The sequence below is a fragment of the Arvicola amphibius genome, chromosome 3, assembly GCF_903992535.2.
Source record: "Arvicola amphibius chromosome 3, mArvAmp1.2, whole genome shotgun sequence".
NCBI lineage: Eukaryota > Metazoa > Chordata > Mammalia > Rodentia > Cricetidae > Arvicola > Arvicola amphibius.
In genome coordinates this window covers 189,535,976-189,553,905 of record NC_052049.1, presented here as the reverse complement: position 1 = coordinate 189,553,905, position 17,930 = coordinate 189,535,976, and the positions used below count along the sequence as shown (strand labels likewise).

Here is a 17,930-nt window from a genome sequence, read left to right as displayed (position 1 = left end):
CAATTTCTGAGGTCTGACATTTCTCTCTTTCACTGAGAACTCTACCTTAATGACATAGTATGTTGCTGAGCTCTGTCCTTCAACCTTCTCATGGCCGTCTGCTCTCTATAATTAGCCCCTATGGAGGAAGTGCTTGCAGTCCTGATTGTTCTGTAAAAGCCACTGGCCAACTTAGTAACAAGATCACTAAGAAAGAGGAGGATGTCAGGGTACAGAACAGTGTTTCTCAGTGGTTCAAGACCTGTCTGCTGGTTGAAAAGAACTTTTACAGCAGTCTCATCTCAGATATTTGCATTATGATTTGTAAAAGTAGTAAAATTACAGTTATAAAGCAGTAACAAAAATAATTTTATGCTTGATGGTCACCACCACACGAGGAACTGTGTTAAAAGTTGCAGCATTAGAAAGTTTGAGAACTACTAGTATAGAGGCTCTGCTCCTCACATAGGTTTTTCAGAGTAGGGGCAGGAACAATCTAGAGGCATGCCATTTTATGCCTTTATGCCACAGGTTACAGTGGCAAAGAATAAATATATGATCTCACATCTAGTAACAGCTGGCTTGATATGTAGGATTTGCAAACACATACTTATGCAAAGGATTCTACCTTTATTTTCATTTTTATGGTGATGTTTTTTGTTCAGTTTTTATGGAAGGGGACATTGATGCTCATTATATAAAGATTGAGATTCACTTGTTGGGGTGAGATGAGTTTTGTCATTTGGCCTGTGTACATTGTCCATCCACATGCAATTTGGTATTAATACCACCAAAGGTTTGGTCACTGGAAACTGAACAATGTCAAGATGGCCAGAAACTCCTGAGAAATAGTAACTGGCCCCTCAGATCTGGAAGGACATCAGGCATGCTCATGTTTAGGTAGATTGACTTCAAACGACACTTGATTACACTCCTGGTTTGATGTGCATTTGAGGAGCCACATATGTAGAAATACAAATTTGTGTGATATTTCCAAATGCAGCCTGTCACACATACTAAGCTCAGCACAGGACATGTGCACACACACTGCCTTCCTCCCACTAGTCCACTCAGATGTACGCTTTCAACCAGGGAGTGTTACTGTCTGTTCAACAAGCTTCTGTCTGTGTCTCTTATGATTAGCACTGAGGACATGAACCACCTTTAGCTTTTTCTGCAGAGGGTATCACTGTTTCCAACCTCAAATTAAGTCTGACTGAAGCCCATTTAGAGATACAGACTAGTGAGCTCTCAATGTTAAATTCAGGCTTGGCAAAGATGAGACCTGTGTGTAAATAAAAGAAGAAAAAACAAATGACTGGGAGAAGTAGGAAGGGTCCCAGCTTTGTGGCCCTTCTGTCATATTATTTCCTGAGTTACTATAAATGTAAATCTAAAAATATTTCCCTAGATTTCCAGAGGAAGCCGGCAGAGCAGATGATATAAAATATAAAATACATTGATAATTGCCTTCCTTTGTCCAGACAGAATTCCACCAGGCTTTGCCCTTCCTCATTTACTGGTGGGGATCTTTGCTAAACTATGGAGACCAAAGAACAAAGGATACAACAGGACAAATCCTGTCCAAACAAACAAAAAACAAAGCAAAGAGGATAAATAGTTAATGTATGTGTCTGGGACACAGCTATCACCATGGAGTAGAGCAGGTTCTTAGTATGGCTGAAGCTCTGGTATTGATCCCAAGCACACAAACAATGACAATGGGGAAAATGTATATGAAGGTTCCTCAAAATGTTATGTCAAGAGTGGTGGCCATCACAATCACACCCTCGTCTATATGCTCCTTTGCAGCTAAACCGTCTCCTCCTGTGGTCTTGGGCCCTGCAGCCAGAGTTGCTCCTGGGCAGACAGTGAACTACACATGCAAGTCCCATGGCTTCTCCCCTCGGAACATCACATTGAAGTGGTTCAAAGACAGAAATGAGCTCTCTCACTTTCAAACTACTGTGGACCCCAAAGGAGAAAGCATCTCCTACAATATCTCCAGCACAGCACAGGTGGTGCTGAGGGCTGGGGATGTCCACTCTCAGATCACTTGTGAGGTGGCCCATGACACCTTGCAAAAAGGCCGGCTTCATGGAACTGCCAAATTATCTGACATCATTCGAGGTAAATGACTCTGTAACGAGCTCAAGCTCTTGTCTTTTCAGAATAGTTTGGTCCATAGTTCCCAACAAGCATTCATGCATACCACACATGAGAATCATAGACTGTGACCATCACACAACAGAAACTGTATTTATTTTAACAGAAGTAATTTCGGTTGTACTGATTAGGAGCCACACACTGATTCCTGGCATTTTCATCCATTTTACTATTATTATTGCTTTCTCAATGCACCTGGGAGTTGTGCTCATTTACTTCACTTATTGTGACACCCTGTGCACCTGTGTGATAGGAGCTATGCTTGGGGGCTCTCCTCTGGCACAAATAATCGACCTGTCCCCATGATGAATTTGCAATGAGAATGGTTCCCCCATACTTCAGCTTCCCTTCTGGGGTCTTTATCTACTTAGGCTTTGAAGTTTCAGCTTATGATTGTATTGTTTCAGTTTCACCCACCCTGGAGATCAGTGAGCAGCCATCAATGGTATGGAATCTGATAGGTGTCACCTGCCGGGTGAATAAGTTCTATCCTTCGAAGCTTCGGTTGACTTGGTTAGTGAATGGAAACATATCCAAGATAGAAGACCCTTCTACATTCACTGTAAACAAGGATGGAACCTACAGCTGGACCAGCTGGCACGCAGTGAATGTATCTGCCCATAAAGAGGACATAATACTCACCTGCCAAGTTGAGCATGATCAACAGCCACCGGAAATAACAACTCATACTGTGATGGTCAGTGCATGTCAGAGGGAACAAGGTATTAGTACCATGTCTGGTAAGGTCTCTACCCAAACTTCTTGGCTGTTTGTAATTTTTTCCTCTTTTTTGAATGTCAAAGGTAGCATTTTGGTTATTGCGTGATAATCCTAATATCTACAAACTAACTAGAAAGTTAAAGCAAGCTCTCATTGCAAACCTCCCATGGGTCTCATGCATCTTTTCATTTTTGTGTTAACATTCACAGATTAAATAAGTGAGACATGAAGGCATCATCCTACCCTAGAATCTTACCTGTTGACTTTTTACCATAACATTTGTTATATCATGTTCACCTTCTTCCTTTTCAGTATCCATTCCATTTTACTCTTTTCCATGAATATCTGGGTCCTCACTCAGTGTCCTATGCTTCCTCTTGAATGTAATTCCAACAGACCTCCTGAGGACCTGCAGTTTTACTGTAAATTGGTAACTCACTTGACTGTGAGTGATCATACCAGGGGCCTCATTTCCTCCTGTTTGTTATAATGGACAAATATCTATGTATACAGACCATGAATCCACACATACTACATGAAGCTTTCAATTTTGCTGTCATCTCTTGCCCTTCATTAATTACCTAATGAGTCATCAGTTTTATAGACAGTGAATCTAGGGGTGGAGAAGCAATAGGGATGTTGAATTCTTACCCTGAGACCATGTAATCTGGTCTAACGTAATGAGGGGAAATCTAAGGCCCCTGGAAGTATAGTCATCAAGAGTGCATAAGGCAATTTTTTTCTAGTTAAGTATCTCTCATTGACTTGTTACTATCCTAGGACTTAGAGTTTGAGGACCCTTTATATGTCTTATTTCCCACTCATTAAATACCAGGCATGCCCATCAACTCCCATGACTTTTTAAAATCTCAGATTCCTTGTCATATAGCCTTTATTGTGAGCTTTATCTGATGATTGGTCAACCAAATAACAATTATACCACCATTAGAACAGTAAAGTTTAGAAAATACGAGCTCCCTTAGAGTAGAAAATATATAGATGCTACATAATTATACCTTCTGATAGATCTGTCATGTATGTTCATACACTTGCAAGTGCAGTTCACAATGGATGCTCAGGTAAATAAGAATATTTTCATTCAAATCCAATACCATCATCATATTCACTGAAATTAACTATAAATTCAAACAATATTTCAAATGAACTGTCTTCAAAATTACTTTGTAGACTTTTTTGTGTGCAACAAAGTTAGGTTATTCAAAAACTACCACTTTCCATAGTTTGCCCAATAACAAATAAGTTTAGAACTTTTTGTCTATTTTATGTGAGTTTTCAAACTTTTGCTATAAAATTTATTAGATGATCATACTGTCCTTTTAAAGTCTAAGTGTATGTGTAACTATGATAATGCTCCTCTCTCAGCATTGATGTGGAAAATTGTCATATACTTTTATTTCATCAGACTTTCTGGAAGATTTCCAGTATTTACCTTTTACAAAACAGAATTCTTTCAGTAATCATATCTACTTTTTCAGTTTATATTTCATTGATTTTCTATTGTTCTTTCTTCAAAAATGCTACAAAATTTGGGGAAATACCTTATGGGTCAACAAATGATCTATAGGAAATTGGGATCCTGTCATGGGATTCTTAGTGCCATTCATTTAAGAATGGACTCAAAGGACAGGAAGTCCAATGATAATTTAATTGGAGTTTAAAAATAAAAACACATCCCTTGTGCAGGCAAACTCTAAATCTCATCAGATTCTCAGAGTCTGGTAATGTAGAAAAGAATGGAAAAACAAAACCAGAAACAATTAAACAATCAAACAAAAAAATCCCACGCTATTCTAGCCAGCACAAAATTTAGTCACATGGTGAACAACAAATGGGGAGGGAGCTGTAGAAAATAGTAGTGCAGTCACTAGTATCAGATAAAGCAAGCTTGGGTTCTGGCACGCCCTGAAAGAAAGAAAAAACAGGAAAAGAAAAGGTGGTTCCTTCTTAGTCAAGCCTCAGAAAGGTGAACTACATTGCTGCTCAGCTAGGAAAAACTGTATTGTAGAAAAGAATACTTTAATTTAACTTGCCTTCCTAGAGCCCAAGTTGAGATTCTTTTTTGGTTTTTTGAGATAGGGTTTCTCTGTAGCTTTGGAATCTGTTCTGGAACTAGCTCATGTAGGCCAGTCTGGCCTTGAACTCAAAGAGGTCCACCTGCCCCTGCCTCCCAAGTGCTGGGATTAAAGGCTTGCACCACCACCACCCAGATGAGATTCTATTCTCTTGATGTGACATTTACTTAGTCTTTTCTTGCTATTCTAAGGATAGTATTTACTTCATTCTGCTTGTTCCTGATTTAATTTGGTCTTTTTTGTTTCATTGAGGTGAAAGGCAATTCACTTCAATGCTTAGAGCAAAAGAATTATCTATGAATAACTATTTTCTGCCAGTTTAATTTAAATAATTATACCTCTACCACAAGCCCTGGGAACAATGGCCATTAGAGTTGGGATCTTCAGTGCCAGACAGTTTAGTAATCAAATTCCAAATTCTTTTATTTAAGTGTATTATCCAGACTACTCTTCCATGTCAGAATTCCAAGAAAATATTCTGTGGGGAATGTAGGAAGGCAGAACACTGTGGATATCAAACCAGGTATGAAACAGGCTCTGTAGCTGAGAGATTCATGGGATCATAGTACAGGAACAACAAAAGACACAGCAACTTTTCAGAGAGCTGAGTCATGGGATGGCCACTGAGAATTCTTTCGGGATGAAGAGGAGGGAAGAGGCAATAGAATTCATAACTCAATTCTGCTGCATCAAGTTGGTTATCTGCTTCTTCCCAAAGCCCCATCAAGACCATTTTCATTCTTGTTTGTTTTGTCTTTGTTATTGTTTGTTTGTTTGTGTTTTCAGGAAATGTTATAGTTTTATTTTAACCTCAGGTAAAGAAATGTGTTGTTTAGTTTACAATTCCAGGTTACACAAGGAAAGTCAGTTCAAGAACTCAAACATCACACCCACAGTCAAAAGCAGAGAAAAACAAATATAACCATAATTATCTGTTTGCTGTGTGATGCTCACCTAACTTTCTTCATTCTTCTTACACAGTGTGGAACCCTACGTCTAATGAAATGGTGCCACGCACACTCATAGTGGTTTTTACCATCTCAACTAACAATCAAGATAATTTTCCACAGATACACTAACAGGTCAACCATATCTATACAATTCCTTAGCAGAAATATTCTTCCTATGAAAGTCTAGCTTGAGGTAGGTGGACATTTACAATTACCTATTAGAGAGAGTGTCACAGGAAACCTGGGCTAGTAAGACTCACACATATGATTCTTTTATTTACATCCTGCTGGTATTGGTATTATAGGCAATGGTTACTAAAGTGTTTGCTTGTTGTTGCTGTTGTTATTGTTACTGCTGTTGTTGTAGTTGCTGTTGTGCTAGGGATTGAACCTAGGAACCCAACTAACCTTACATGTTAGGCAATCACTACAATCAATGCACAACCTAATCAGCCTATTTCTATTCCTAAAACCAAAATTTAACCTTCGATTAATTTCTAAATTAAAAACACCACTTCCTGAACAACAAAAAAGTTTTAGAAGGTATCTACACTGGGGTGGACATGGCTGTATAATGGCTGAGGCACCAAACCGTAACATCTCCTATCATAGACTCACATATAGAGTTTTGATCCTTCATCTGCATGTTTCAGCTAGTGGTTTGATCAGGCTGTTTACCAGTTCACCAGGCTCCATTATGCCACAAATCTGGATTTTTTTTCAGGATGCTTTTATATAAACAAGGTACTGTGTCAACTATTTTTCTTCCAATGGACCATCTTTGTGTGCATGTACTGTCACAGCTATTGCTGGGCAACTGAGAGACTGAGCCTCTTTTGTCCAAGGACAGTATCCCAGAGGTCATCATAAATACTAGCAGTGAGTTGCTTCTCTGAATCCCACTAACCTTGTGAGCCTACCTACATATCAGCTTCAACACTGAAGAGTAAATAGTAATCCTTAAACCACAATAGTTCATTCTAGATCAAAATATGGGTGATCAAGGCCCAGGAACACAGATTCAGGTCACCTTAAAGGCCACTATAGAAGAACTTTTAAGCAATTTTTTGCAGAAGAAGCCATAAGACACTTTTGCATTGCATTGATATAAATATGGAAGAGGTGGGTCACAACACAGCAGAGAACCCTGTTAGAGGTTTCAGATGCCATCTGATGACACCCGTGGTATCTTGGTTGGTGGAAGTTGCTAAGTTAACACATTCTAAAGGAAAACTAATATTCTGCTTGTGCATTCAAATTATTTGAATTCTCACAAAGCTGTTGTGTCAAGTACAGAGGAAAGCAATATATGGCCATTAAGAGGGTTGAATGTGGCCCCAGATAATTTGACTCTGGAATTGCAACATGCCAAACTCTCCAACTCATTAAATGCCAAACAGTTAATAATAATTACAAAAGGTACAGTTTGAAGGTTCAGCTTCTTTATGGAAACTTTTGTTCATAAAAACAAGTGCTATGTAGCATTAAGTACAAATTCTTACCCAATCTCTCTAGAAGGGCAACTTGGTAACCGTGGTAGGACCATTGGGGAACTAGAAATCTCTTTACTGCATCTTCTTCTTTGAAGTATTGAAGCTGGGATAGGGCAGAGATTCAAACTCCTCAGAATTCTGATGGGCTTGGGAATGCACGAATGGCTCAGGTAAAGGTCTCTGATGATAAACTCCTCGTGCCCTCTCTGTTCCTCCTACCACTTGATTTCCAGAAATGAAGACATCGGATATTGCTGAAATCCTTGTAGCTGTGCTCCTTGGACCCAAGCTGCTACTGGTGATTGGTGCCTCTGCCATCTACGTGCACAAGAAACAGAAGGCCTAAGTGTAAGTTAGGAGGGATGGAGTGGGTATTAGTTACTATCTGTTGACATGACAACATAGCACGATGAAAATAATTTATAGAAAAAAGGGGGTAATATGATCTTACTGTTCCAGCAGCATATGAGTCCATCAAGTCTGAGAAGCATGGAAAGCAGATCAGGGAGCTAAGAGCTCAGATCCTCGGTGGAGAGCATGAAATATAGAAAATAAACTGGAAGTGTGACAGATCTTTTTAATATCAAACCTCACCTCCTTGACATACTTTCTCTGAAAGGGCTGTACTACCTAAACATCACCAAAAAGTAACACCGACTGGAAAACAAGTATTCAAATATCCTAGAATATAGAGAATATTTCTTTTTTTGAGGGAAAAATTTAATAACATACTTAATAACCATGCATTTTAAGCTCCCCCTGTGTGCTAGATCATATTCCAATAGATTTTTTATATGAACTCTTTTAATTTGCATCATTCTACCTTTTTCCCTACATGGTAACCTTGGAGGTATCTGTTCCTTTACTATCTATCTCAGGCTCATAGGCACTTGACTTTAAAATGTTTTTATGTTTTAATGCTTTTAATTAAATATATATTATATATTTAATATATATTAAATGTATATATATAATTCCCCACTCCCCCTCCTTCCTCCTTTCCCCCTTCACTCTCACCCTCTGCCCCTACCCATGCTCCCAGCTGGCTTAAGAAATCTTGTCTTTTTCTCCTTTCTAGGAAGATCCATGTATTTCTCTCTTAGATTTTTCTTTGTTGTCTAGGTTCACTGAGGTTGTAGATTGTAGGCTGGTTATTCTTTGCTTTATGTCTAAAAGCCACTTATGAGTGAGAACTTATTATATTTGTCTTTCTGGGTCTGGATTATCTCACTCAGTATGTTTTTTTTCTAATTCCATCCACTTGTCTGCAAATTTCAAGATGTCATTTTTTTAACCATTGAGTAGTACTCCATTGTGTAAATGTACCACATTTTCTTTATCCATTCTTTAGTTGAGACACATCAAGATTGTTTCCACATCTGGCTATTACAAATAATATTACAAATCATGCGATGAACACGATTAAGCAAATGTTCTTGTGGTATGATTGAGCATCCTTTGGGTATATGCCTAAGAGTGGTATTTCTGGGTCTTGAAATAGAATAATTCCTAATATTCTGAGAGATTGCCATACTGATTTCCAAAGCAATTGTACAAGTTTGCACTCCCACCAGCAATGGAAGAGTATTGCCCTTACTCCACATCCTCTCCAGCACAAGTTGTTATCAGTCATTTTGATCTTGGTCATTCTGACAGGTGTAAGATGGCATTCAGAGTTGTTTTTATTTGTATTTCCCTGATGGTTAAGGATATTGGGCATTTCCTTAAGTGTCTTTTGGCTTTTTGAGATTCCTCTGTTAAGAGTTCTCTATTTAGATATGTACTCTATTTTTAATTGGATTTTTTTGTTCTTTTAAAATCTAGTTTCTTGAGTTCTTTGTATATTTTGGAGATCAGTCCTCAATCAGATGTGAGGTTGGAAAAGATTCTTTCCCATTCTATTGGCTGTCATATTTTTTTCTTGACCATGTCCTTTGCAGTACAGAAACTTCTCAGTTTCAAGAGGTCCCATTAATTAATTGTTTCTCCCAGTGTCTGTGCTACTGAAGTTATATTTAGGAAGTGGTCTCCTGTGTCTATGTGTTCCAGGTTACTCCCCATTTTCTCTTCTGTGAGGTTCAATGTGGTTGGTTTAACACTGAGTTCTTTGATCCATTTGGACTTGAGTTTTGTGCATGGAGATAAATATGGGTCTAATTTTATTCTTCTACATGCTGCTATACAGTCATGCCAGCATCATTTGTTGAAGATGCTTTCTTTTTTTCATTTTATAATTTTAGCTTCTTTGTCAAAAAAATCAGGTGTTTATAGGTGTGTAGATTGATATCTGGGCCTTCAATTTCATTCCATTGGTCCTCCTGTCTGTTTTTATGCCAATACTAAGCTATTTTCATTACGGTAGCTCTATACTGAAGTTTGAAGTCAAGGATGGTTGATGCCTCCAAAAGTTCCTTATTATACCAGATAGTTTCGACTATTCTGGGTGTTTTGTTTTTACATATGAAGTAGAATATTGTTTTTGAGGTCTGTGTAAAATTTTATGGGATTTTGATGGGCATTGCATTGAATCTGTATATTGCTTTTGGTAAGATTGCCATTTTTGCTATGTTAATCCTACCTATCCAAGAGCATGGGAGATTTTTCCATTTTCTGATGTCTTCTACAAACAAGATTTAAAATTTTTTTCATACAGGTGTTTCACTTGTTTTGCTATAGTGACCTCAAGATACTTTATGTCATTTGTGGATATTGTAAAAGTTGATGTTTCTGATTTCTTTCTCAGACAACTTATCATCTGTGTATAGGAGGGCTGTTGATTTTTTTTTTTAGTTAATCTTATATCCTGATATACTACTAAAGGTATTTATCAATTGTAGGAGTTCCTTGGTGGTATTTTGGGGGCCACTTATGTGTACTATCATATCATCAGCAAAGACTGAAAGTTTGACTTTGTTTACAATTTGAGTTCCCTTTATCTCCATTTTTGCCTTATTGTTCTAGCTAGAACTTCAAGTACTATATTGAATAGATATGGAGAGAGTAGATGGCCTTGTCTTTCTCCTGGTTTCAGTAGGATCACTTTGAGTTTCTCTCCATTCAGTTTGAAGTTAGCTGTTAGTTTTTTGTATATTGCCTTTATTATGTTCAGGTATGTTCCTTGTACCCCAGCTCTTTCCAAGAGCTTTATTATAAAGGGGTGTTGAATTTTGTCCAAGTCTTTTTCAACATCAAATGAAATGATCATATGGTTTTTTTTCATTTTGATTGTTTATTTATTTATTTTTTTGAGACAGGGTTTCTCTGTAGCTTTGGAGCTTGCCCTAGCACTCACTCTGTAGACCAGGCTGGCCTTAAACTTCAGAGATCTGCCTGCCTCTCAATTTGTTTATATGGTGGGTTATATTGAGGGATTTTCATTTGTTGAACCATCCCTGCATCTCTGGGTTGAAGCCTACTTGGTCATGATGGATAATTTTTCTGATGTGTTCTCATATTTGATTTGCCAGTATTTTATTTTTGCGATAATGTTCATAAGGGAGATTGGTCTGTAATTTTTTTCTTAGTTATGTCTTTGTGTGGTTTGGGTATCAGGATAACTTTTCACCTTGTAAAAAGAGTTTTGCAATGTTCCTTCTGTTTCTATTGTTTGGAAAATTTGAGTATTGGTGTCAGTTCTTTTTTGTGGATACTTTTTATTTCTATTTGCATTCTATACAAATATAAATATATATATTTATGTAGCATAATATGGTGTTATGCATATACACTTTGAAATGATCAAATCAGAAAAATTAGTACACCCATCACTAAATATTTACAAATTATTTGTAGTAAGAACATTCAATATGCTCCCCTCCAGCTATCTAGAAATATACAATGGATGCCATTAGCTGTTCACATTCTACAGAACTTTCATCTCCCATCAAACTATGCCAGTATATCCCTAAGTCAGTCTGTGCCCTGCTTCCCTTCCCCATACCGTCTCTAGCCTATCCTTAGCTCTACTCTCTTCTTATAGGAGATCTATGTTTTGAATTCCCAGAGGAACCTCTTATTCTTATTCATACTACTTGTTTAGATTTGTAATTTTTTACTTGGTTATTCATTTGAAAGATCTTTGGGAGCAAAGCCTATGCTCTTCCTAGTGACCACACAATAACTTTTCAGGAATTATTTCTTCAGTGAATCAATAAATGAAGGAAACTATAACCCCACAGTTATTCTAGTGAAAACGTTCACTTCAAGGTAGCATGTATTTTTATCGACTGTGAAGAATAAAATAAGCTTATGGTTTCTAGTAATTTTGTAAACAAGGTTTATCTTGCATCTCAGAAGTTTTCTTATTTGAAAAGAATGCTTGCAGCTTTTAGCAGTTTGCAGGTATAAGTGGCTTTGGTTTTAATATGTTTTTAGATATTAATGTGGAGACTTAGATGATAAACATGTAATAGCAGGGGTTCTCAACCTTCCTAACACTGTGACCCTTTAATACATTTCCTCATGTTGTGGTGACCCCAATCATAAAACTATTTTTGTTGCTACTTCATAAATTGTCATTTTCTACTGTTATGAATTGTAATTCAAATATCTGATGTGCAGGATAATTGATATGTGACCCCAGAAGGGGCCATAACCCACAAACTGAGAAAAACTGGATTAAAGAATAAACTTTTGAGTTCTTGGGATAGACCTATATTCATGCTTAGAAGGAGTCAGCAAACATCAGAACACATTGCATCCTGGAAAAGCTCATCTATTTGTACAGTTTAGCTTCTTCAATTTTTGTGCACCCTATATTACCTACTAGGCTGAGGATAACATGTCTTCTGAAATAACATCAGTCTATATACTAAAAAAGAAAAGAAGAGTCTAAAGTGGCAGTGCTTGTCAGAGTCATGGCAACAAAGAGTAGTACTAGCAGAGAATTGCTCTCATTAAAGTTCTAATAAATGGGGCTTTGAGTCCTCTTAAAAGAGGAAATAACTGCAAGGGATGATGAGTGCTGAGCTCTAATGAAGCTCACCCTTGAAGAAGAGTGAAGCTGCCAAGGTGTCTTCTCGAAAGCCCTACTTAAGTGATGGCCAACAACCATTGGAGACACCTGCAGTAACTCTTGATATAATAGGTTAAGCTGTTTCTAATATTGAGGTTTCATTCCCTGTTTTAAGCAAAATATTCAGGACATTTATTAAATGAACTTGTATAGTGTTTATGGAAATGTCCTGAAGCCAAAGGAACAATTGTTGCCAGCCCAAGCTTTAAAAATTGTCCTGCAGATGGACTATTGACAAGGTACAAGAGTGCACCATTAAAAGTTATGGGAGTTATGAGACTCAGCTTACTTTATCAGCTAAATTCTATAACATGCTGGTATCAGTTCTTTTTTGAAAATCTGATAGAATTTTTTGCTGAACTCATCTGGTCCTGGGCTTTTTTTGTTTGGAAGACCTTTAATAATTATTTCTATTTCCTTAGTGGTTATAGGTCTATTTAGTTTGCTTAACTGGTCTTGATTTAATTTTGGTATGTGATATTTATCTAAAAAGTTTCCATTTCCTTTAAGTTTTCCAATTTTGTGGAGTACAGGTTTTTGAAGTATGACCTGATGATTCTCTGGATTTCCTCCATGTCTTTTGTTATGTTCCCCTTTTAATTTCTGATTTTGTTAATTTGGGTATTCTCTCTACCTTTTCATTAGTTTGGATAAAGCTTTGTCTATTATGTTGATTTTCTTAAAGTGCCAACTCTTTGTCTCATTGATTCTTTATATTGTTTTTGTTGTTTCTATTTTGTTGATTTCAGCTCTCGTTTTGATTATTTCCTGTCATCTAGTAGTTCTGGGTGAGTTTGCTTCTTTCTGTTCTAGGGCTTTCAGGTGTTCTGTTAATTCACTAGTGTGGGATTTTTCTAGCTTCTTTATGTAGACATTTATTGCTATGAATTTTCATCTTAGCACTGCTTTCACTGTGTCACGTAAGTTTGGGTATGTTATATGGTCATTTTCATTGAATTTTAGAAAGTCTTTAATTTCTTTCTTTTTTTTTCTTTGTCAATGTTTTAATTTATTGCATTTAATCTTTCTTTTTCTCCCCTTCTCCCTTTATGTATTGTTTTTTTTTTCCTCATGGTTTATTTTTTTCACATTTAAAAATTTCCATCTCCTTCCCTCTTCCTCCCCCTTCCCTCCCCTCCTCCTCCCCCTTCCTTCCCCTCCTTCTCCCCCTTCCCTCCCCTCCCCTCCACCCATACCTCCCCTCCCTCCCTCTCAAGGCCAAGGAGCCATCAGAGTTCCCCACTCTATGCTAAGACCAAGGTCCTCCCATCTCCCCCCAGGTCCAGGCCAAGGAGCCATCAGAGTTCCCCACTCTATGCTAAGACCAAGGTCCTCCCACCTCCCCCCAGGTCCAGGAAGGTGATCGACCAAGCTGAGAAGGCTCCCACAGAGCCCGTCCATGCAGAAGAACCAGAGCCCAACGCCATTGTCCTTTGCTTCTCAGTCAGCCCCCATTGTTGGCCACATTCAGAGAGACGGGTTTGGTCGCATGATCCATCAGTCCCATTCCAACTGGGGTTGGTGATCTCCCATTAGTTCTGTCCCACCGTCTCCATGAGTGAACGCACCCCTCTCTTATTTCTTTCTTGATCCAGTGGTGATTTAGTTGAGTATTGTTAAGTTTCCATGAGTTTGTGTGCTTTCTGCAACTAGTATTTTTGTTGAAGTCCAACTTTAAGCCATAATGGCCCAATAAAACACAGTGGGTTATTTCATTTTTCTTATATCTGTTGAGATTTGTTTAGTTACTGAGAATGTAGTCAGTTTTAGAGAAAGATCCATGAGGTGCTGAGAAGAAGGTATATTCCTTTACGTTTGGGTGAAATGTTACATAGATGTCTGTAAAGCCCATTTGAGTGATGACATATGTTAGATCCTTTATTTCTCTGTCAAATTTCTGTATGACAGACTTGTACAGTGGTGTGAGTGGTATATTGAAGTCTCCCACTATTAGTGTGTGGAGTTTGATGTGTGATTTAAGCATTAGTAATGTTCCTTTTAAAAATAAGGGTGCCCTTGTATTTGGGGCAAAGCTGTTTAGAATTGAGACATCATCTTGATGGTTTTTCCTGTGTTGTATATGAAAAGACCTTCTTCATCTCATTTGACTAGCTTTAGTTTGATTCTATTTTGTTAGATATTACGATAGCTACAATAGCTTCTTTTTTAGATCCATTTGTTTGGAAAATCTTTTCACAACACTTTACTCTGAGGTAATGTCTTTCTTTGTAGCTGATGCATATTTCTTTACACATCAGAAGGGTAAATTCTGGTTTTGTATCCAATCTGGTAGTATGTATCCTTTTATAGCGAATTGAGTCCATTAAAATTAAGGGATATTAATGACCAGGGATTGCTAGTTTCTGTTATTTTTGTTTTTGTTGTTGGTGGTTGTGGTAGTGTGTGTTTCTCTTCTTTGGGATTTGCTGGTGTGAGGTTATCTAGTGCCTGTGTTTTGTGGGTGTAGCTAACTTCCTTGGATTGGAGTTTTCCTTTCAGTACTTTCTGTAGGACTGGATTTGTGGACTGATATTGCTTAATCTGGTTTTGTAATGGAATATCTTGTTTTCTCCATCTATGTTGATTAAAGCTTTGCTGGATATAGTAGTCCAGACTGGCACCCATGGTCTCTTAGTGTCTGCATAAGCCTGACTAGGACCTTCTGATTTTATTGTTTCTATTGAGCAGTTGGGTGTAATTCTCATAGGTCTGCCTTTATATGTTACTTGGTTTTTTACTTTGCAGCTCTTAATATTCTTTCTTTATTCTGTATTAGTGTTTTGATTATTATGGGATGAGGGGACTTTCTTTTTTGGTCCAGTCTATTTGGTGTTCTGTAAGCTTCTTGTGTTTTCATAGACATGACCTTCCTTAGGCTAGGAAAGTTTTCTCCTGTGATTTTGTTGAATAGATTTTCTGTGCCTTTGAGCCTGACTTCTCCTTCTTTATTTCCTATTATTATTATTAGGTTCAGTCTTTTTATGGTGTCCCGTATTTCTTGGACATTTTGTGTTAAGAATTTGTTGGATTTAGCATTTTCATTGACTGATGAATCTATTTCCTCTAACATGTCTTCAAGGCCTGAGATTCTCTCTTTCATTTCTTGTAGTCTGTTGTTTATGCTTGCATCTGTGGTTCCTGATCATTTACCTAGATTTCCCATCTCCCAATTTTCCTTGGTTTGTGTTTATTTCAGTTTTCTCTATATTTCAGTTTTCAAGTCTTGAACTGTTTTTTTCACTTCTTTGACTGCTTTTTCTTGGTTTTCTTTAAGCAATTTGTTGATTTCTTCCAGTTTTTTGTTTGTCTTTTCCTCTATTTAAAACATTTTTTATTTTCTTTTTAACCTCAATCATCTTCATAAAGTTATTTTTAATGTTGTTTTCTTCTGCTTCATCTGCACTGGATGTTCAGGCCTTGCAGTTGTAAAATCACCAGTTTCTGGTGGTTCTCTCTTACTCTTTACGCTGTTGAGTGTATTCTTACCCTGTTGTCTACCCATCTCTTTCTCCAATCAGAATAGGTAGAGCCTGTGTTTCTGGAGGGTCCATTTTCCTCCAATTGGTATAGTTGGGGGCTCTGGCTCCATTGATTCTTCTTCAGATGTAGGCAGAGGAGAGCCTTTGGTGATTGCTACCCCAGGTGCCTATGGGCCCGAGGCTCAGCTGATCATTCCTCCTGGTGTTGGCAGGGTTGAAGCTGAAGCTCCAGTGGTCAGATAATGTCTGGAGGCCACTGCTATCATCATGGCCTGCTGTATTGCTGCTCCCACTTCTCTTGCCAGTGGTCTGTCCCACTACAACACACTACAGATCCTGCTTCTCCTCCCAGCAGCCTGACCCAGTCTGGCCCTTCATGCTGCTATTTATGCTTCTCCTCCCAGATGTCTGGCTTGGACTGGCCTGTTGCACTGCTGCTTATACTTCTCCTCCCAGCAGCCTAGCCTGGCTCACCTAGTTGCTGCTCACACTTCTCCTCCCTGTGGTCTGGCCTTGTCTGGCCTGTAGCATTGCTGCTTAAGCATTTCCTCTCAGCAGGCTGGTGTGGCCACCCTCACTACTGCTCACCCTCTCCTCCCAGCAGTCTGCAAGAATATTTTTTATTCAAAGTACCAGGGTAATATCAGTCTATGAACTAACATAGAAGAGGCAGGATCAGTAGGAAGGCCAAGATATTTGTCAAACAGTTTTAGGATCTGTGCTGATGACATGTTGCTGAGGATTCTCAGGAAACTCTTAGAACCCTTTGAGACATCCCAAGCTCCTACAGTAAGGATTTATTCAGGGTCAATAAAGGTGTCCAAAGAGGCTTAAAGGATGTGTATGACATGGGCCCTAAGTAGGGTATTGATCTCACTGCTACTGTTGGAGGTCAAAATAGAATGTAGAAGGCAAAGGTCCATGGGAAACAGTAATCTACATTATGGACCAATTCTTAGAAGTTCCACAAACCTATAATAAGGACTGTTTCTGCTTTGGTCTTTCCGTGATCATAAGGAATAAACTCAAAAAGACCGTATGACTCAGAGGCTGGGCTTAGATGACACTTTTGTGACGTGGGCATCTCGTCCACTCAGGACAGGAGAAGAGCAGTACCAGTGACATTGCAGCACTAAGATACAATGCATAAGTGGTAAAAGGAGTAATGAATAAGATGCCATTTTCCACAGATATTCTCTTCATCTTCTGCCACACTGGACCCTGAATATCTGACATCACCTTTCTTGAAGAGACTGAGACTTTGGTGAAAAGCTGTGGAAATCTGCACAAACGTCTTCATTACAAGGACACCTCCAACTCAGAATTCCCTATTGTTCCTCTGCATAAGCATTGATAGCTCAGAGCTGTAATGCTTTGGTTATTGGATTCTATTTGGGGGGTTCTTAATCTCATTAATAAAAGAAATTTAAAATGTACTCAAGTGAAAGCCCAAAGATGATCTGTTCAAGTTAGGAGGGAATATTCCAAGTTCAGGGAAGTATACAACTCAGCAATCTCACAGAGGAGGACAGTGGAGAAGTAAAGGGAGAAATATATTTAAACTGTTTAAGAAGGCATGGAGGTCAGACATAAGATGAACAAACTACCACATGGTGTAAAGGGGGCATTTCTATAAAAAGCAAAGGAGCCTAAAGTATCAGGAAATTTATACTTAAATTCAGTGAGCATTGAAAATCCAAATGAAAGAGACAGAAAAAAAAAGGAAAAGTTGTTCCTGTCTGATCTGGCCACCGTGAGATACACAGACCCAACTGGACCTCAACATAGCATGTAGGGACTGCACTGGGTAGGGAGAATTCTAGCAATGAAATGGGTAGTATATAAACTAATGAGGAAAAGTTTTGACACAGAATCTTACTAAATAGCCTTGACAGTCATATATATTGCTATGTAGACAAAACTCATTAAGATCTTCTTGTCTCTGCTTCCAGAGTCCAGGGATTGAATGTGTGCTGCACCATCATGCCTCTCTAAGAAAAATTATTCTTCTTATCCCTTTGGTATGGTTCTATGCC

At 38.2% G+C, this 17,930-nt stretch overlaps 1 protein-coding gene across 2 annotated transcripts in view; it reads left to right on the top strand.

The window, feature by feature from the left end:
* LOC119809976 (signal-regulatory protein beta-1-like) overlaps nucleotides 1-17,330 on the top strand; it is a 28,293-nt gene extending 10,963 nt beyond the window's left edge. Inside the window, exons 3-6 of one of the 2 annotated variants that reach the window (XM_038323222.1) lie at nucleotides 1,792-2,109; nucleotides 2,553-2,867; nucleotides 7,635-7,749; nucleotides 17,085-17,330. In XM_038323222.1, the coding sequence (XP_038179150.1) occupies nucleotides 1,792-2,109; nucleotides 2,553-2,867; nucleotides 7,635-7,747 (746 nt within the window). In that variant the 3' untranslated portion in view covers nucleotides 7,748-7,749; nucleotides 17,085-17,330. Of the gene's footprint in view, nucleotides 1-1,791; nucleotides 2,110-2,552; nucleotides 2,868-5,939; nucleotides 6,070-7,634; nucleotides 7,750-17,084 lie in introns of those variants that run through there. The other variant, XM_038323223.1, reaches the window with a different exon arrangement.
* Nucleotides 17,331-17,930: the final 600 nt, after the last annotated feature.